Raw genomic sequence first — 22,408 nt, 5'->3', positions numbered from 1 at the left:
CCTCTGGAAGGGGTATACGCATGAAAAGAAAGAGATGGAGAATAGAAGGGTAGTTTTGAAAAAAATTTTCCATATTGATAGGCGATGAAAAATATCTAATTCTTATCCGATTTGAATCAAAAATATGTCATTTGACAGGAGATTCAATTCACTTTCTTTCGTAGTTCAAGGAAAAAAGTACTTTAGTATGAATTAGTGTCGTAAAATGGACTCGCCCAAAGGACCAAAAATTTTCATACAAAATACAGATTTTCAATTGGCTCCAAATCGAAAGTTGGGGCTAAATTCAAAAAGTTTTGTATGCAGTTTATCTTAGTTTTGCTAGATCTACAACTTTTACGAAGATTTCAAACGTCTATCTTTAATATTTAAGATTTTGGAAAAAACGTCTTAAATAAATGCCCCCCAAAAACGGACTTCTCTTTGTTTAAATGCACCTGTAAATTAAACGGATTAAACTATGAAGACCATTCTTACGGTCCATTATCTGAATACAATAACAAACAATTTAAAGAAAAAATTATTCGGATAGGTTATTTAGGAGCCGAGAAAATCAAAACTAAAAAAAAACAAAAACGTCTTAAATTCGTGTCCGCCACTGTACATTCAAAAAATTCAAAACTAATTATAGATATTTTCAACTACTCATATATACGTTAATTTTTTAATAAACTTTAACTATGCGCCAACCACAGATATCAATTTTGAAGTCAGAATTAGTTATTGATTCGTTAGATTGGCCAGAGAACAGTTCTGACCTCAATCCTATGTCTGAAAATGTCTGGGCCCTTTTGAGTGCCAAAACACGAAGGCAATAGCCAAAATCATTACAGGAATTAATGAAAACAATAGAAAAAGTGTGGTTCGAGGATATAACGGCAGAGTATCCGGAGACTTTGTGCGAGTCCATGCCCAATAAGGTCAACTGCGTTATGAAGGCCAAAGTTTGATAACTTTATAAATTAATTTAAAAATTCAAAATGAAATATTTTGGACTATATTTTAATTTATATTAACAGCAAATAGTTTAATCAATATGAAAAATGTTGTTTTTGTTAAAAATTGTTTGTTATTTTACTTAACAATTTTTCCCTTAAGAGGGCCAACTTACTGAAAAATCAATTAATTTGTGTGATTTCAGGAAAATTGTTTTTCCTAATTGTATAAAAGACGTATAAAAATTAAATTTTATGAAATTGATGTGGAATTGATTGATTAATCAAAAAAAAAAATTTAAATTAATGATGCATTGATATTTAGATGAATCTCTGAGCAAAGAACGCACCAATTTGCGAAAAGGCCGAGTCCGGGTTTTTTTTTTTTGTCGCTGGGTGTAGTTTCATACATATTTTTGGAAAATATAGTTTCGTAGTTGGAAAATATATACACGGATTTATAAATTTTTTGAAATTTGTAAAGTAAAAAGCTATGGCAACAGATTCCTTGGACTTTCTTTTGTTTTCAATCATACATACATACATACATATATGTACATATATATAGCTACACTTATTGATATTGATCTACAGTTCTGTTGCTCTCGAACCCCGACGTAGGTGGGTTTTCCCCCCTGATGAAGCATTACTGAATTATTAGTTAATTACACTAACAATAAGTTAACAAATTATGATAGTTGTATTATATAGAAACTCTTCATCATTAGTTCTTTGAGTTCTTTTATTCCGGCTCTGTCTTAGATGTTAGTTAACATTACAGTGTCTCTCGTTCTCTCTCTCGTGTACTGTTAGCAAATGTTGCAGTTGCCGGTGGGCGACTTAACATTTTTTGTGTATCTTCAGCTTCAGTCTTTCGATGGTGCTCACCGGCTGCGCGTGCTAAACCAGATACAAGATACACGATATATAGATATATTAGATTTACTTTTCGATTCTGGAGCCAAACTCTCCGTAAAGCTTCAGTCGGGCTTACATTTGCCTTCTAATAAACAAACAGTTAAACAAACACACAATTTTGTCGTCTTTGGCGTCTCGTCCATCGTGTGACTGTTGGCTCCCATTTCTCCGGTGTATGTGTGTGTGTGTTCAGTGTGTGTGCCAGTGAGTGTTGTTCGCCCTCATTGTGCTCTCGTGCAAATGAAAATTTCATTGAGCAGAAAGTCGCAGCTATAGAAAAGTGGAAAAATCCTAAAGTAGCAGCGGGCAAAAAGAAAATAATTAAACAACACTTCAAGTGAAATTTCAATTTATGAAAAAATTCATCTAAATAAAGATCAACAAACGACGTTGGAAAATTGCCAAAAAACAAACACTGAAAAACTGAAAAACTCAACAAAATATTTAAAAAGTAAATTTACCTTAACTACTACTAAGTTTTACCATTTAAAATTAAAACTATGCGAAATATTTTCTAGTTCTAAATTCCTTTTCCTTCTCATTTGTGGGTGGTTTCTATTCCCAAGTCTATTAAATGTCTATCAAATGAACAAAACCAACAGGAAAATATAATCTATCTATTAAAGTTTTTTATTATTATTATTATTTTGTTATCTCCACTTTCTTTGCTAACCGAGAACCGGAAAAATATTCTTCGTCTAGTTAAGTTGGCTTGTCCAGTCATTCGAGTCCGAGACCGAGTCCCACTCCGAGTCCGACGTCAGCCGGTCAAGCATCTCACATTTAGCAGGAGACGAGTAAGAGCTGTGGATGTGGTAGCAAAAGCGTGCCTGCGGCCAGTCCCAGCCACTAGCCAGCCAATAGCCACCTGCTTAGGTCTCACATCAGACCCAGTCCCGGTCTCAGTCCCCTCCGAAACGAACTATCATGGCCCAGACATTGCGGCACACAACTTATTCCTATATACATAGATAGATAGATACATATGTATGTGAGTGTGTGCGTGTTGAGTTGTGGAATTTTATGCAGTGGCTGCTCGTTTACGTTTTTATTTCATGCAGCTTTAAGTATTTACAACTTCATATATGAAACTTCTTTTTTTCACTTTTTTTTGTTATTGGCTGGCTGGCTGGCTAACTGGCTGACTGACTGGGTACGCATGCAGCCAAACGTAACGAAAAACGCAACTCAGCTTCACGCTTCCACTCTCACATCACATACAGAACTTTGCCAACGAGTCGAGCTTCAATTGCCATTTATATTATAGACCAAAGTAAGGGGCAAGCGATTTACATACCCCACTATATACCTTTATATACATATGTACATGTATGTATATGTAAATATGCCAGATGATATATGCAACTAGGAAGTGAGAGGTGGAATGAATAAAAGTTATATGCAATCGAATGGTAACACATTTAGAACTTGTCTACAAATTTATTGCCTAAATGCATCATTTTAACGACAAATCAATAAATTACTTACTACATCTGCTCGGACAACATGCAACAACATTGGAGATTCTTTTCAACTCTTTTAAAAACTCATATTTTTTGTAACTTCTGACTTGCAATCAACTTGTATATAACTTGTCTATACATATATATGTATCTTTTTATCTGACTCTTGGTTTTCGTACACTCCAAAAGTAAAAAGTTGAAAACAATGTAGGGGCAAAAGTTTTATAAAACTTTTCTTGTATAACTACTTCAACTAAAAAGAGTCAATTAGTTATTCAAGGTTTATCCAAAAGATGGTTTTGTAGAAAAATAGTAATTATTGATTTTTCAACTAGTTCAAAAGTTTACGTTAAGATTTCAATATGATCAGATTTAAGTTAAGAACTCTTTTTGTCATTAGGCTATAATTGCTTTCATCTCAAACTAAATTTAATGCAAATTTTAAGTGTCACTATGAATTCGAATGAATAAATATTGAGAACAAAATGTATTCACAGTCAAATTTCAAGTTTTAAAGCCTAGTACTTACAACAGATCAAAATGAATTGAAGCAACTGAATTTATTCGAATTATATTCAGTATATTAACCTATTTTCAGCGAATATTTAACTTTTCAAACAGTTTTTGAAAATACAAACTAAAAATTACACTAAAAATTGCAAAATGGATTCTTTCATCAATCGGTTTTACCTAAACTAAAATAGGTATAACTTTTTGTCCACTATTTTGAATCCTTTGGAGTCCAATTACTAGAAAAAAGTCAAGCCTAAAATAGAAATCATATTGTACCAACTATTGAAAGATTGTTTTAACAGAAATTACCTTTATGAGTATTTCTTAAGCCATTTTGTTGATCATAATTGCTTAAGAGAAGATTCGAAAAACATTCTGAAAACTTTATTGACATAAAGTACAATAACAAAATATAAGGCTAACTTTGAGAATTATTAGATATATGACTCTAAAAGGAGTTGATAATAATTTGAATAGTTGATGCAACTCTTCAAGACTCTAAAAAGACTTGAAAGTGATTCAAGAAGTCGATGTAATTCTTCATTAGACTCTTTAACTCTTGGTTAGGATTCCAATTTCTGTCATCTACATATTATTGGAAATTGAGCTAATTTATGATTACTTTATTTAGATAAATCAATGGAATAAAGATACGGTATACGGATAGGGTCAATATTTTTAAAAAATTCCAAATAAATTTTACTAACAATTGATGAAGTAATAAGTTAAATTTTATTTTAGGCTCTATAGTATATATAATTGTTTTGATAGATCAGAATCAAAATCATTATCATTTTCATTTTAAGTTCCAAAAAGTATTCAAAGGAAACTTATACTTGTGTCAATGTATGTAAATTGACTTGCCTAGATTCGCCACACTAGAAATATGGGTAAACCAGTCTCTTGGTCTTGGTGAGATTCTTGGCCTCTGATAAAAGTGATTCACTTTAATTGACTTTTTATCAAACGCAGACTCACTTTTTTTTCGTGGTTTTACTCCTATTTGTTTCTCTTTCTTGGTGCTAGATTTCCTTGTTATATTGCCTGGCATTTTTTATCGGATGTCTTGTGTATGTCGATTTATGCATCTATATAAATGTATATATAGCCATGTGTATATGTGTACACAGATAAGTCAGTATATTTTTTAAGTATGTCGACGGCTGTGTCGGTTATTTTATTTTCTTTTACGCTGTGTCTGCTGTTGCTGCTGCGTTTTGTAACCTGGTTTTATTTGCAGTCATAACATTTGTGTCTAATCACTGTGCACCAGCGACAGAGGGAAGAAAATGGTTAGAAGAAAAAAAAAATACAGATACAAGATACATTAAGTATTGGACACACGACAACAACAACAGTTTGATTCTGACATGTTTTTTCTTTTGCTTTTGTCTTCTCTTAATCGATATGGTTACAGGGTGTTGCGGCTGCTAGATAGATATAGATACAACACATAAGATACATAGATACATACATCTGCATGTATCTTAAAGTCATTACGCACGTTTTTACCGATACTCACGACTGACTTTGACCTCAACACGTTGTAAAAGCGATTGAAAGATAAACCACAGATGGAACTTTGAAGGTCACACAGAGCAACAAGAGAAGCTAACCAACATCCAACATCTAGGGAATAGATCGGACATACAAAAACCAAACCAAAAAAGTAAACCAAAAGTCCAAGACAAGAGTAAAACAAATAAAATGAACTTGAAACTTAAACAAATGCTGTTTAAATTGACCAAATGTCGTCATAAATTTTCGTGTTAAAACCTAAACATCCCGTGTATCTTGGCAGATGGAAAATAAACAAAAAACAAAAAACCTCCCAACCCCCTCTCCTCCCACTCCATTCAACCCGAAACACACACAAATCTCATTTGGCAAACGTAACGTCTGAAAGTGCCTGGCGATTTCGTCAAAAAGATTAATAAGCCATTTTTTTTTAGTTTGTTTCTGTTGGCTTCTCGACGTGTTTGGCATGAATTTTGGGCAATTATAGCTTCTTATATATATATGTATCTGTATCTGTATCTGGTTCTCTTGAGCTTCTATCTGTCTGTCTCTATCTAAGCGGAAATGTAAGACATGCTCATCGTGATTGCAAAGAAAAGAAAGAAAAAGTAACGGCAGCTTCAACAAAAATGTATAGCACAAAAAAATAAATATAAAAAAAAAACGAAACCAAATGAAACAAAGGCCAAATTATATTGCAACCTGATTGGAATTATTTTTGGATTTCTTTCAGGGAGTGTTTTTAAAGGCCATTCTAAGCACTTAATATTTATGAATTATTATTAATTAATTTGAATGATTTATTATGGGAAATGAATTGGACCTATTTGATTCTTTTTGGTAAAACAGAAATAATAGATGAATTTCAAAAACTCCATGAAAATTGATATAGTTTTGGGAAGTCTTTTCCTAAAAAATAGTTCTTCTAGGTTCGGGGTCTTTTTCGAATCCCTTTAAAACGTCAATCGTTTTTATTTTTGTAATTAGAAATGTAAATTAATATATCTAATAAGATCGAATCAGTTTAAAGCGAATAGAGCAGGAAAATTTATTTAGAGAAAACTTAAACAAATTTATTAGGGGAACCACCTTAACTGAAACTTTTTCAACCACAGTAGAACCTCGATTATTTGGCCTTTAATGTTTAGCTATTGCAAGTCCTGTCGATTATCTGATGCTCTGGGTTAAATTGCGCAAATATGTATATAAGTTTTTGGGATCATAATGAAAATCGGTTAAAAAACATTCGCAGAGCTAATGGTTATATTTTTTTGTAATTTTTAAACATGATTTCTTGGTTAATGTCGTTAATGTTGGTTAATACTTGCTTCAACAAATATTTATAAATAGGAAGATTTTTCTTAATTTTTTTGTTCTTATGTAGATATTTATCTTATTCTTAGATTTAAACTTTGAAATCAGTGCAAGTTTTGGAATATCAAGTACATACTCACATAATATTGATTAAGAAATCCAGTTGGCCTAGTCCTTCTTAAGTCAAAGACAGGACCCTTTTTAAGCAAAGACGAGACTAACTTAAAGAATATGATTTATGAAAAGTATTTGTATGAGTAATGTTTTAATCCTTTTTTTTGGAGTTCTCCCACTATAGTTCTTCAAAATATCTAAAGATTTATCTTTCTTAGACTCAAGCTGACAAACGATTCCAGAAATGATCCGTTTTTAGTACCTACAAATTTAACCTATAATAGATTGTTGTTGATTGATTGAGTTTCCAGTCAGATGTTAATCAAAAAGGACTATAAATGCATTTGCCCTGATCCCTTTTATGTCAGGGACACCTAAATTAACATTTTCTACTTTATTCCTTATGCCTTCAGTTAACGATGTTGATTGTTTATGGAAGTGCAGATGGATTTCAGTTCAAAGAATATATTTTGCCATAAATTATTATGGCTATTTTAATGCCCTTTTACTTACTCATCATTCAGAATGTAAATATTTTTTATTTGCCATGGCAGAATAGCTGGAAATTTGCATAAAGTTTTTCCGAAAATTCTCCTATGAAAATGCATTGCATCATGAAATTCCTCAGAACATCGTCCGTAAACACATTTTTTTTATATTTTCTTTTGGCCACAATCAACAAAAGCTATTCAATAAGTAATAAAACAAAAAATCAAGCAAAACCTCCAAAACCAATTGCCAAGTTCTCCAATTCCCAGTTAAGCAAACATTAAACGATACCTCTCTCCCTCCCCCCTCTCTCTCGTCAATTTCTTGGCCATGACTCAGTGCCATAAAGAATAAAGAACGCAAAGGTAAAACAAAAAGCAGCAAAAAATCTGAACTTAATTTGCCTTATTGTTTATTAATTTGACTCTGCCGTCCCTACATGGCTTTTTATTTAATAACAATTTCGCAAAATGAGGTTACCTTATGGATAAATAATTACAAGTGATCACAGAAAAAAACACCTACGAGATACACGCTCTTTCTCTTCAATTTAGGTTTTTACCTTTTTTTCTGTTTTTTGGTTTTTTTTGTTGGCCATTAGGACAAGTAGGCATAACCGGAGCCAAGTTAGGGTTGTTGACCCTTAAATGTGGAGAGCCAAAAAGATGGCTATCTCTGGCATATTCAAAAAAAAATACTTTGCTTACTGGGCAATTGGCCCAAAGCAGACCAACAAAAAAAAATGAATTGTCATGGAAAATTTGTGTTATAACTTCAGGAAGATAAATATGTATTTAGTTGATCCAAAAAGTTTATCCTATGACTCTTACCTCAAACTAATGTTGACTTTAGCCATTTTTGCAGTTAAGGCGGCCCACTTGACATCGTTTTTCCTTTTCTTTTCTTTAAACTTTTCGTATTTGTTGGCTAATTTATTGTTTACGCAATGTTTTTGTCGTTTGGAGAATTGCGTCATAATGACGTTAGAGGAGTGGAAGAAAAGTATTGCAGGAGTAAAAATGAGGCTTGGGGTGAAAATAAACATATATATTTCCATAAAGGTGTGAGATTTTTCGGATTTGAGTGAAAAGCACAAGTGGCCAAGAATTTGTTTATTTATAAATAGAATAATTTTGTCATTCATCTTCACAAATTGACCGATTTTAAAGAGAATGAATTGTATATATACGAATTGTTTTGCAAGAGAAATATGTATATAAATAGCTTCGTTTTGTTGTGTAAGGCCAAGAAATGAACACAATTCCATAACTTAAATATAACTCATAGATTTCTTAATATGTTTTTTTAAAATTCTATATGGATATTTGGCCGATTGGCATAGGTCATAGATAAATTGAATTGAAACTTAGTGTGTCCCAGATTTACAAGAAGATTAATGATTTTTGTTGGTTCTTTTTGGTTTCCCGGGTTTTTGTTTTTGTTTTTTGTTGTATTTGCCGACCTGTTTTATCAATATTTTACCACTCTCTCTCTATCTGTCTCTTTCTCCATTTCTTTCTCTTTCTCTTATCTGAAACGAAAGCCACCTTAATTTGTTCCAAAGACAGAACGCACTATGACTAAAGTTTCTTTCATTTCATTGAACTCTAACCTAGAGGCGACAGATGAACTTGGTCGTAAAGTGACTGTTGACTGACTCCCTGTGTTCTCCGATTGTTCTAGCTATAAAACTATAGTTATAAACACATACATAAACACATCTACATATATACAGATTTATGTTTATGTATATATGTATATATGTATGTATATTGATAGAGGGCAACCATTGTGTCAATGCACGCAGCTCGTTGCATCTTTTGTCTTTCAACTTGTGACTTTGAGTGTGTGTGTGTGTGTGTCTGTGTTTGCATGAAGCTCCAATCGTGCTGAACTGAGGAGTCTACACTGAGAGAAATACAGGCAGATATACCCAATATTGGTAGTTCTTTTGTTTAAAGATATGAATTCACATTATTGACTGTCTTAACTTATATCATTTCGAATTTTTTGAATAATTTAAGTCTCACATGAACTTACAACTCTCTAAAAGGTGGCAAAGATTTCCCTATAAATATATGACAATCTTGGCACAGTTTAAAATAGTTTACCCAGCATCTAATACACCTCTGATTAATCTTAAATATAATTGCTTGAACTGTCTCAAAAACATCACATCAAAACTTGTGAACTTAAAATGTTTCACAACTGGAAGTTGAAAATTAAAGACTGGAGCTTATAGATAACAGGACAAAACCCACGTCAAATCTATTCAGGCTTCCCCAAAGACTATCGTGACCACCTAGGCAAGAGACCATTCCGGAACGGATCAATAAGTACACCTACATACTGTCTTTATTTCCCTATATCTGAAATCACCCTACTAAAGACGTTCATCATAAGGAAAATATGTATGTAGGGTACATCAAATCATTATCTCGAATCATTATCGCAAATCAAAGGATTTCATAAATATTAAGAATTAAATGATGCTGAGTTGAGTTTGAGTTAAAAATGTATTTTGAAATCATGATTTGATTTTTGAAGAATTTTATAAACAGATCTAAGCATCTTTAATAGCAAAGATCTGATAAAGATTGGTGTTTTCTATTGAATATAATATATAATATCTCGATTTCCGAGGAACCCTTTAGGCTATATAAGATACTTAATATAAAATTATACGAATATCTTTTAGTAAGGTAAATAAGTTATGTAAGTATGATGAATGATTCAATTGCCCTTTTCAATGCACTCATGCGGATATTGTAAACGATTTCTCTCAGTGTATACACCATACTGCAGCATATGGACATAGACATACGATAGACATACCATAAACGTCTATATATGAGTGCTTTAATAGCACACAAACACAACCTCGGCATAGAAATTACGGCTTTCTGGTATAACATTCAATGCCAGTGCCACAGCGACCACCGATATTTGTAACGCAACACACACATTAATAAATAAACAAGAACAATCATAAAAAGAATGGTAGTGGGCGTGCCTAAAGGGGGAGGGGGAAGCGGACCAATCAATTGTACATAGTTCGCGCAACGCGTGCATTTTGCGTGAACTTCTGATGAACACGAAGAACAATGGGAAAACCGCCCGCACAAATTTTCTATTGCATGATTTATCAGTTTTGTTTGTTATTTATGGATTTTTCATACCCTATAAACTGGCACTTCAAAAGAAAGGAGTATGCCAAAAGGATTTACAAGAATAAAAGACAATGTTAATACAACCAGATCAAGCTATATCCCATGAATGCCATTGGAGTTATCAATTATTATGCTTAATGTGATTTTATGAAAATATAGAGTATCTGGAGTTCTGCACTCCAATACTTATATTTTTCCATGATGATTGGCCTTTTTGTTTTTGTTTCGTTTGCTGCTCTGAATGCAATTCCCTCTGTTTCTTTCTCATACCTTTTGACTTTGATAGTGTTTACATTTATCGATTGATTTGACATTTGAGCTGAAAGTCTTTGATAAGACTCTCACATACATACACGCACACCCATAAACTTCTATGTGTGTGTGTGTGTGTGTGAAGTTGCCCCCGATAGGGAGTGGAGGAGAGAGTAAACATCTGTGAGTGATTTTCCCATCTGGCATTGACTACCAAACGGAATTACATCAAAGTTAAAGCTTCAATATAGTTTTCCTTAGAATTTTCGTTTATAAAGAATTTCAAAATTGTTAAACAAACCATAAAATAAACTCAAGACAATCCAAGCTATAGATTTCAGTACAAAATTATCAATTTATTTAAACAAATATCTTATTATCTAATCTAATATCCAACCTTGGTTGGTAATTGAATTTTCAACAAATTGAATTTAGAATTGAAATAGACATTTAAAGTCTTTTTAGTAGTTCTTTTGATTCCTATAACTAATGAATAAATAGAAGCCTATGCATAGATTTTAAAATATTTATTCAAAAACCTTTAAATTACCTATAGAAGCGCTTTTTGTTTAGTTTTTTTTTTCATTTATTATAATCTGCAATTAAAACATGTTTTGTGGCCATTAATCTGACATTTTATCTATAACTGCCAATTGGTCTATTGTATCTATTTATTAGCCAATGATTTTGATTAATCGATTTCACTTTGTTAATTCTAACAGAAAACGCTTAATAAAGACAAAAAAAAAAGTCTATAAAGAAACATCGCAAAATAAAAAATCAGCTATAGGCATTTTGATAGTCTAAACAAAATCACAGATCAAATGACTGGCACGTGTTTGCCTTTATTATATTAGTTGGACATTGAAGTCATATCAATCAAATCACATCTAATCGAAGAGTGTGAAAAAAATCTATATATTTGCAATTTGTTTTAGTTGATTGACTCTCTTGATGAAGAAAAGGCTATATACCTACATAAATAAATTTATATACATATAACATTTTTTATAGTCTGAGCTCGGCGTCAGCTGTTGGGTTATCAGCGTTTTTCTTTTCCGCTGTTCGACTTATTTAAATGAGGCTCAAACAATAATAAATAATAATTTATTGTAAGTACAGTTCGATGAGTTTGTCTGGGCTGATAAGCCCGATGATGAATAATGGTTAACTAACAAACAATATGGCGGAACTAAGAGTCAAATCGGATTTTCACTTGCCTCATAACCTTTCATAACTAACTAGAAAAAAAAAAAAAAAAAAAAAACTAAAAATCAAAAAAACCAAACTGAGACAACAAAAATTTGCATAAATAAACCAAGTTTTTTTGTTGGGCCTACTTTTTTTCCATCTTCTGTGACTATTTCTAGGTCTTTTTAGCATAAAAGCGTCACATTTCACTTTTTCCTTCTCTTTCTGTCTCTCTCTCTCTCTTTCTCAAAAATAAAATAAAAAATGTCGACTATGTGAAAATTTGAGCTTGAATGGTTTTTGAAAAAAAAAATATAAAAAAATAAAACGTAGATAAATTTGACTCCAACTGCGATTTAGTTTTGTGCCACTTTTCTCTATATGGTCTTAGAGATGGCAAAGTAATAGATTTGAGTCAACAAAACATATGAAATGTTTAACAAAGAAATTATTTGCCTAATCTTTCTTAAAAATATACAAATTATTGATTTTCTTGGTTGTTTATAAAGTTGTAGCTTGATGAAAGTGTTCATTTAATCACTTTTCAGTGATTAAATCAAATGTTTTGCTCACTCTTTTATTCACTAACTCACTTGCCCAATTACTCACCCATTTATTCACTGACTACTTTAGTTACTTGCTCATTTATTCACAAAAACTCACTTGTTCATTTGTTCAGTTGTTAACTGAATCACTTGTTCATTAATTCAGTTGTTTTAAAGTTCTTATAGTCTTTTATAGAATGTTTTCACATTGGTCGAACGATTGCAAAGATTTGTGAGAATCTTCCACTATATGTAATAATAAAGGATGCTTTATTTAGGGGTATAGAACCTTCGATAGGGATAGCAATAAAATCAGCTGTCGTTCCTTTAACAAGTAGTAGTAGTAGATTCGACACGATTTTGAGCAACTCTTAGCCTTTTGTCTTTTGAAGGAAAGATCTTGGTATATATATATAGTTCAAGCCAAGTTCATTATGGATTATAAACCCGAAGGTCACAATAACCTAGGCAAAGAGTTTTGGGGAAAAGGACATCAGCCCGAAGTAACAGATGGGTTTTTCAAATTACTCTATTGAATATTCTATACCTTAATGGTTTGGCTAATAGTTCGGCTTGCCCAATTTGCCCAAAAACAAGTGCCAATTCAATAATTAAAAAGAAAGAACTCACTTTATTAGAAATGATTTTTCTATCCCCACTTTTTATACAAATTACAATTAAAAGAAAATAATTTAACAATCGAAAAAAATTTGAAATGAATGAACAAGTGAGTGAGCAGATGACCAAGTGAGTCAACAAAGAAGTGAGTTTAGTCAAATAACTGCTTACTTTGGATTAATTTTAATCAATAAACCACATCAATCCAATTCCTATTTGAGTGACCTAATGAGATCCCGGATTATCACGCTTTCATCTCTAGTTCTAACTCCAACTGAGAAATCATTAACTTGTTTTAGGATTTCCTAACCTTTTTTTCATTCTTTCTTCTTTTTTATGATTCTTTCATTCACTCAATTTCGATTTATGTAAATTTAATACGGTTTTTGTTTTTGTTTTTGGTTTTAAAATTTTACAATTCGTTCGGTCACAGAAAATGAAACCGCAGTCTGCAGCCATTAGCCCAAATTTTAGAACAACAAATATCTATAAAAGAAATTCACATTAAAATGCCGCAGAAAATGTATAAATGATGGGAAAAATCCGTAGGCATCATTTTGTTGAAAACTTCCGGAGCGGAGTGGAGTGGAGTGGATTGGAATCAATTCGAAGGTGGGGCTGGGCAATTTGGCAGACATTCAAAAATCACTTGAAATTTTATGGACATTTAGTTGAGACCATTTAGGTAAAGTGTTTTATGACAGAGGTCGCTTGGTCATACCATATTAGAGAAGTAAATCGATGTATAAAACATATAATTAGGCGGGAATATAATTACCTTGAAATTAGCATGAACTTTCTGCATTTGGTTGAGGGAAACGTGAATTTTGTCTAAGGTTTGGCCAAATTCGGGAAATTGATACAAATCAAAGTCAAAACACAGACAGTTAGATGGAACGACAATTGCGACACATTTGATTTGCATATTGAACCATAAATGGCAGCCAATGGAAGTTTTATTTCAAAATTGAAATAAATACCATTTAGATTGGTAGCTGTTGGAGAGGTTTGTTTGTTTGTTTTACTTTTTGTATTTGAAATTTTGAGTGGAAGCTGCTTTAAGGTATTAAATTGAATTAATATTTATGGCTCATTAAATTTACATTCAGTTTAATTGTGCATTATTGAGCATTAAAAAATGAAGGTTGAGTTCTTGTTTAAATGAGTTTATTGATACCATTTAATGTGATTGATTCGACTTCTTCAATGGCAAACCAAAAACACAGAATCTTTTTTGTGGGATGGTAAAAAGTTCTTATCATTCAAAAAGAGGAAGCAAAATCCAATGGAAAAACTTTTTGAAAAACCTTTTAACATTAAAGAATGCTTTGGATTTGGAAATGTTTTTTGGAAAGAGTTACTTACTAATTAGTAAGCAAGTTTGACACAGTTTTATTTTTTAGTTTTGGAAGTAGTTTTGTTGACTTCAGATGATATGAATAAAAAAAAATTTTGTAGTATTTGAAAATGAATATTAAAAACAAAAATATTAACATTCTCTATCATAATGCAAATTAACAAATTACTTTTCAATGTGAAGTTAGAATATGAATAACAATCGGTCAAAAAAGATTCACAAAAATATGTATTTTGTATTAGAATTTTTAACATGATTTTTTGTGGTAACTCTCCTTTTTTTGGGACCATATATGTATTCCCAAATTGCTAAACGATTTCAAAAGGTTATATCTAATTTTCTTCACAATTTAGAATATACCTAAATTAAATTAATTTGGATTCCGATTTTTGAGAATTGGATTGAAAGAGATAATTCCACCTTAAAAATAAAGATATTAATTTTTCAATTACCCAAAAAGTGGACTTATTTAGAGATTCATGGAATTATAGTTTATTTAATTATTTGGCTGTTCATTGACATTTTTTGTAACACTTGAAAAGATAACTTTATTATTAGTGAAATAAAATTAAAATTAAATATAAGTTTTGCGAATCAGTTAAAATTTGTCAAAGTAACAGATTCACAAAGTTAAGTTTTAGGATTTTTTGATATTGATAGCTCTTTAAAGTCAGGAGAATATTCTATTTATATAATTGTAGTCAATTCTATATTTAATATTGCTAGCAAAATGAAAATACTCCCACGTATCAATTTAGATTTGACATTTTCATTGGCGAAAATGTATACAAACACATACACAAACATTTTTTGTGGAAATCTTTATAAATATATATATATATTTATTTGCAAAGTTTTTATTTTCCCTTTCTGTGACATTTTCGCATTGATTTTTTTCTCAAAAATAAAGAAATTTATGAACATATGTCGATGTACCTCAAAAAGAAATATTAAATAAAAAACAATGTCAGAAAAATAAGGAAAATGTCAATGGCAAAGAGAAGGACATGGTGCCAGGAGGTGCTAGGATAACCCCTGAACACCTGAACAGAAAGGTGAACAAACAACATACATACATATGTGGGTACATATATGTTGAACCTATTTTTTGTGTATCCTTGCGCTACTTTTTTGTCCCCCCCTTTTCCCACAAAATATTTGAACCTTGAAATTGCAATTTGCCGACCCAGAAAGAAAAGTTAACCAAATTGTTTTCTTGTTCACGTGAAATTGAATTGCCATCAGTCTAAATATTGAAATAGTTGAAATATGTGAAATTTCCGCCTTTTCCCTCCCCCGAAGCAAACAATTCTGTTAGACAAAAGAACAAACAATAACAATGAGTGTTATGTGGTATTATTACTCCAAATGATTCCCACATACACACATATATCTGTGGGCACTTGTAAATATTGTCTTTCTTGTGCGAAATCTGATATGAGATTTACTCAAGAGTCATAAGCAATTATGTGAGACTGACGTTTAACTTGTCACTCACTCCCATGTCGGCCAGAAGGAACCTGAGACCAAAGAAAAAAAAAACAGATTCGCTTAGGCTCATTCCTCGTAATATGAGAATTCCCCCGTTAAGGGAGTTCATCCACTCAGATGGGCTATGTGGCGGCCGGAAATTGTTCTAAATGAAGTTAATTGTGTGGATCCGTTGGCCTAGAACACACAAAAGTGAGAAGTTACGGCATGTTGATGGTTTGGTGACATGATATACATACAAGTGAAAAAACCGAAATACACATAAATAATCTCTACAGGGTAAGTGGGTAATATTCAGTACTCAGATATCTTTTAATAGCCGAAATTGCTTATGAAATTAAAGGTTAAGAGAGTTTAAACAACAAATGTCACAGATTAATAAACTAAATTAGCCTTTACCTTTACTTCTATTTGTATTACTGAAAAACATAGAATAGAAAAATCATTGAAAATATGGTTTAATTTTGATATTATCTTAATGTAATAATAATGTAATAATCAATTATGTTTTTTTAAACTCATTTAGGGCATACATAAAGTAGGCATATGGGCATGGCATGGGATACATCACGTAGGAGAAATATGCTTCTTCCCTTTTATCTCATCAGAAGTCTCCTTGCTGGAAATTCCATTTATATTAGATGTAATTCCCAATTGAAGATATTCTCGAGTTCTTTAGCAAAATCTGCTGATGATAAAACATAATCCTTCTTTAAATGTTTAGCTATACAGACATCCTGCTATAATCTTTTTCAAAAGATTGACTTCAAGTAGATCTAAACGCAACATAGGTCGTGATCTAAATATATAATTGCCTTTCCTATTTTATGATGCAAACTTAATTAAGTATGATCTCTGGCTACAATGGGATATCGTGAATATCATGTCTTAAGTTCTATCAAGACTATCAAACTCCTTAAAGAGGCAAATTTAGCTAATAATTTGGGAAATGGAAATATCGAACATTTCAATCCTGAAATCGGGTATTTCGAAAAATACTTTTTTAAAAATCAAAATTTGACTAATTATAGAAATTTCTGTGAACTCCAGATAAAGTTTGACTTGAAAAAGGTCATAACGAAGCTTAGGTATAAAAAATTTGAACTGTTCTAAATAAATTATCAAAATCATTGTTCGTTTTGGTTAAAAGGTATCAGCCAGGTCGTATGCTCTGCGTTTTTCATCATACATGTTTTGAATGGCAACACCTACATAAGTTTTCCCATCATGGTGGAAAAGCAAACGGTAATTGTGAGATTTCTAATAAATTATGTTGACTACTAGGAAAACTTTTATCTTAGGAATTTCTACATATTTTCCCAAAGTAAAACCATTTGACCGATGACTTTGTTATTTTCCCCCATGTGGGTAGATTTCAAATCAGTTTAGTGGGGGAAAAAGAGAGAGGGTTAAGGAAAAAGCAATGAAAAGCAAAAACAAAATAAATTATACCCTTATTATTATTATTATTACATACTACATAGCTGGTTTGTTGCCTGCCTGTCTGTCTGTCTTGCCACACTCAACTAATGCAACTTTGCATAAATATGATGTTGCAAGTAACAGCAGGAGGCACATGAAGCACATGAAACATGTTGCATGTGTGCGCCAAAAATGGCAAAGTGGTAGGTAACTGCGAGAAATTGTAACAACTGTCGACAACTGACTCGAAAGACCCCCACACCTTTCATCTTCGTCTTCTTCTTCTTCTGTGCAACGTTGTGGAAATTTCCGGGTTTGAGGAAATATTTATACACAAGGGTTTTAGGAGTGCCAAAGGGGGCAGATATTTTGATTTTGCCTAAATTGATAAAATGTGTGTGTACACATTAAGCTTTAACGTCATGCAATTTGCAGCTCCAAATTAGTTCACTTCATGTCCATGCATTACAAATCAATTAAGTTTGCCCTGAATTGGCCATTCTCCCTCCAGCCAGAGTGAGTGAGTGGATGGACTCAGTTGCTGTCCAATATGTGCGATCGCATGTCAAATTGTAAATTAAAATTGACATTTACCCAACAAGGCAGCAGAAAAATGGCAGCAAATGTGAAACAGACATACATTAGCCAGTCAACGGGCAATAAATATTTAAGGGATTGTACAATTTAAAAAGAAAAGTTTCAAAAATCCAAGCCAAAGCCCAAAAACCATACTAAACATCTTTGTTATCAAGCCAACTTGATTAACTGGGTCAGAATGAGAGAGATGAGATAGATATGGAGAGATGATATGAATAAATAGGATATAAAAATAGGATTTAGATATCTTTCAAAAACTTTATAACTATGATAATTTTTTTTATTTCTTTTTTTCCGACATTTATTCAAAGTTTAAATTTAGAATTATTTTGAGAACTTTTTATGCTTCTATCAAGTGTTAAACAAATGGTTTGAAATTTAAAAATAATCAAAGGAAAACCAAAAAGATTCTTTAAACGTTTAAAATGTAAAAATTATGTCCTTGATTGGTCTTTTGCCTATACATAATAATATTATCCTTGGAGCTATGTATATATTTCGAAGCATATCAGGGACGGATAAAGGACTGTGGTCCAAGGAGTCCAAGCCCTCGCCTAAATTTTAAACATTGGACTTTAGTTTTAGCCTAAATCGTATACCTGACCCAATTTGATAGTTTATTCATTATTATGCTTCATTTTACTTTCATTAATGCAAAAGTCTTTATCACACTATCAGTTGTTTATTTTAAGTTTCTTTTAGTTATGTTATTTCAATAAAAGATTCCGAACTTTTGTCTCTAGATTTGTCCCATCTTCTCTTATAGCTCCAAAACAAATCTTAAACCATTTCAGTCCACTTTAAGGCAATTCTTATCTAAGAAGTTTTATAAAAATCGAACTTACGCTACAAATTTCAGTGTGTAGTTTTTTAAAGGTCAAATTGAGATAGTTTAAAATAAAAGAAATTTCAAGCTTTTCTATTTGAATGGCCTGTATTGTCAGTACTTACATATGTACATATATAATATCAATAACTGCCAAAATGTTGTTGGAGGGGTTTTGGTTTGACCCCGGCCAAAAGTCAAAATAAAATGTCATGAATCCGAATGGAAGCAAAGAGAAAGCATTCATTACACATTAATTTAATTAACTGTGAAATGTTTGTGTGTGTGTGTGAGTGGGTGGGTGAGTATATGCGGGTGTATGGAGTGTGTGTTTATAGCCAGATACAGATAGGACAAAGCCAAACAATCTGACATGTGAGCAATTATTCCTATTTACTTGTTTGCATGTGGAAATTCCTGAAAGATATATCCAAATACATATAGACGGCAACGTATATAGTGTGTTCATGATGAATCATGGAATCATGAAACTTCTCTGCGCAGAATGAAGTTTTGAGTGCCCGCAGTGTGAGTGAGTCATTTTGTAAGAGATGCCTTTGGGCCAGAAATAAGAATTAACTAACTGACAGCTGCAGCTGATGATGACGCAGAAGGGAAAAGTTAAACTTTCTCCACCCCCCCACCTAATACAGTTATTTAACATTAACTTTAATTCAATTATGAGAAAACACACAAACAATTTACTTACAATTCTTTTCCCCCCCAATTACAGGCAAAGCCAATTAATTGAAAGTAAACTCAACCAAAATGCAGTGCGGACTGGAACAAATGAACGATTGTGAGCGATCACCAAATCGAACAAATTTGCGGGTCAACTTCAATGAAAAGGGAGCCGAGGTCAAAGAGCGTAGGGAGAAGTTCTTGACGGCCAAATATGGTTCACATCAAATGAGTTTAATACGCAAACGTTTGGCCGTCGAAATGTGGCTATATGACGAGCTACAGAAACTGTTCGATCCACCGGTATGAATGGATGTCTACTTAGTTACAATCAATTGAAATCTATTAAAAATTAATTTCTACCCATTACAGAGCGAAGCCATTGATGTGGATATTGATGAAATATTGGACATGGATACAGATGATATAAGAAGATCTCATCTTATTGTAAGTAACTATAATCTAGGCGCAAGGGGAAGAGTTGGTTAGAACATATATATTAAGTTCTTTCTTTTCTACCCATAATTGAGGATTTTAGCATTTCAAAGCTAGCAAGGATAAAATATGTATATATAAATAGTCAAACAAAAAGATATGAAATTGACTAATTATAAAGACTTTAAGACTTTAGCCCATGAGAACAAACTATTTAATGATTGAGCTTGTTTTTGTTTTTTAAAGCATTTAAAAAAAATAACTGCAAAATAGAAACAAAAAGGAAAGACGAAAAGGTTTCTAGATTTTTGACATTAGAATTGTTTTATTATATTAGCACTTATTGTTATCCATAAGTGCTGAATTAGCCAGATTTCAGGATTAGCAAATGTTTTCAGAGCCCTGTAAAAAGATTTCTGATCATTAAAAAGTTGATTCATTGTTCATTTTTGAACCAAAATATAGTCAGAGACAAATAGGGAAACAAAAATTAAATTTTCAAAAACTCTTTGTCAACTTTGGAAAATTTTAAAGGAGTTTTGGAATCTGTATTTAAAGCTGCAATTTTCTGTAAAGTTTCAAAAACAATGAAAATTTGAATCGAAATTAATATCTATTTTCAAATATCCTTGTGATTAGTAAAATTTAAGAAAAATGGTTTAGATTTTGTTTAAACGGAAATGTAGTTTTTTTAATTCGTCTTTCAACTAATTTTACATATTTTAAGACAGGAAATTACAAAAGTTAACATTTACATACATGTCATTTGCCCTTAATACATGTTACTCTGCTTCAATTATAAATCTCACACAATAATTGTTTTTTTTTTTTATTTTATATTTTGCAGAGATTACTTTCAGTCTGTAAACGCCCGCAATCGGACATATCGAAATTCATCAGTGATCTCTTGGATCGCGCAAAAACGTTGTAAATCTTTAGAAGATGGTTCTACGAATTCTACAACAGCAGAATTTAATCATTAATCATTGAAACTACCCATATGCTTATTATATTACAGCAAAAACAAATTATTATTTTTAAGTTTAATCGCTTGTAAAATCAAAAACAAAAAATGATAAAAAGAAACAAAATTCATCATTTGTAAAACTTTCGATACGAAAATTATGAGTTTTTTTTTTTTTTTTGTTTGTTTAGTTGATAATAATAATACATACATATGTGAGTTTTGCTTGTTTTTTGCTACTAACTCAAGAGTTTCATTTAATTAAGTTGTAATTTAAAAAAAGAAAATCACCTTGAAACAAACAAAAATCTTTAGAATTAAGCCTATAATATACATATGTAAGCCTAATATAATTTGTCATCAACAGAAACAAGAAATCATAAATTCATCAATTTTGTGATGAAAGAAACATACATACAAAACATACATAAATATTTAAAAGTAATAAACGAAAGTAAAAAAAAGCTAAAATAAAAAATGGCTTCGAGAAAAAAACGCGGGAGAACAAGAAAATTTAGCTAAAGGAAAAAATAATAGTTTTTTTGAATTTTGCATTAGGAAATTGATATGTGAGATCTCCTGAGACTCTGGTTGTTTGATTTGCAATAAAAAATAAAACCAAATTTCCTTTTCGTCTTGTGTGTGCTTAATTTAATCATTTAACCTAACCTAAAAAAAATAGATTTATAAACACGAATATAATTTAATAATAAATCAAAACAAAATATTATATACAAATCATATACGCATACTTACATTATACTTACATAATAATTAAATGCATAAAATTTGGGTGAAGCCGTTTTTGTAAAGTTTTTAGATCGATCCCCAAGATAAGGAAGAAGAAGCTCAGGTTCACTGCCAAATGTGGAGTAAGAGATAAACAAACAAAAAAAATGCGCAATAAATCTGGCAGAAAAAAATAATGGAATTTTTAGCATACAAAACGAAAAAAAAATACATATGTTGAAACACTTTATTATCATACACAATACAGGAACCTACTTTTAGCTTTTTTTAATTTTTTTATTTCATCAGCATCAATCACAACAACCACAAAAAACAGCCGATAGTTGCAATATTAATTTTAATAAATCATAAAACAATCTTATAATTGTAAATAAACAGTAAGAAAAAATCCTGATAAAAACAGCAAAAATCAATACAAATGAAAAACAGAAAAATCAATTTGTAAATACCCTTGATAAGGCATTAGAAACTTCTTAACTCCACACGAAAAACAAACAAACAAAAAAAGGAATAATCACATTCACTCTTTATAATAGATTTTAATAACTTTCTAGCAACATAAAAGTATTTTAAATGTGCTCAAAAATAAGTAAAGTGAATGAAAATAGAAAAATAAAAAGGTAATTACCAGTTTTTAGCACATTTTTGAGGCACTCCAACTGATCTATCAAATCTATAAAGTATTAGTAACCCTTCTCTATGAAATGCTACTTGCATTATTTATATGATAAAAGCATAACAAAAAAAGAAAAAAAAAACAAATTTCACGTTTTGGGTGCTCAAAACACACATCAAATCAAATCATTGTCACTTTCATATATAGATATCTCTATTTAAGCATAATA

The 22,408-nt window shown here is 31.4% G+C and overlaps 1 protein-coding gene across 1 annotated transcript; it reads left to right on the top strand.

Annotated features, from left to right (window-relative positions):
- Positions 1-1,802: 1,802 nt before the first annotated feature.
- On the top strand, positions 1,803-21,551 carry LOC137575086 (protein phosphatase 1 regulatory subunit 14B). Its single transcript, XM_068287489.1, has 4 exons — positions 1,803-2,304; positions 19,467-19,717; positions 19,787-19,861; positions 20,697-21,551. Exons 2-4 carry the CDS (start codon positions 19,502-19,504, stop codon positions 20,778-20,780), a joined length of 375 nt encoding a protein of 124 aa, XP_068143590.1. The 5' UTR covers positions 1,803-2,304; positions 19,467-19,501; the 3' UTR covers positions 20,781-21,551.
- The last annotated feature ends 857 nt before the right edge of the window (positions 21,552-22,408 follow it).

The sequence above is a fragment of the Drosophila tropicalis genome, unplaced genomic scaffold, assembly GCF_018151085.1.
Source record: "Drosophila tropicalis isolate 14030-0801.00 unplaced genomic scaffold, ASM1815108v1 contig_562, whole genome shotgun sequence".
NCBI classification, from domain to species: Eukaryota; Metazoa; Arthropoda; class Insecta; order Diptera; family Drosophilidae; genus Drosophila; species Drosophila tropicalis.
Note: the sequence above shows the minus strand (reverse complement) of the source record. Positions and strands in the feature narration are given on the sequence as shown.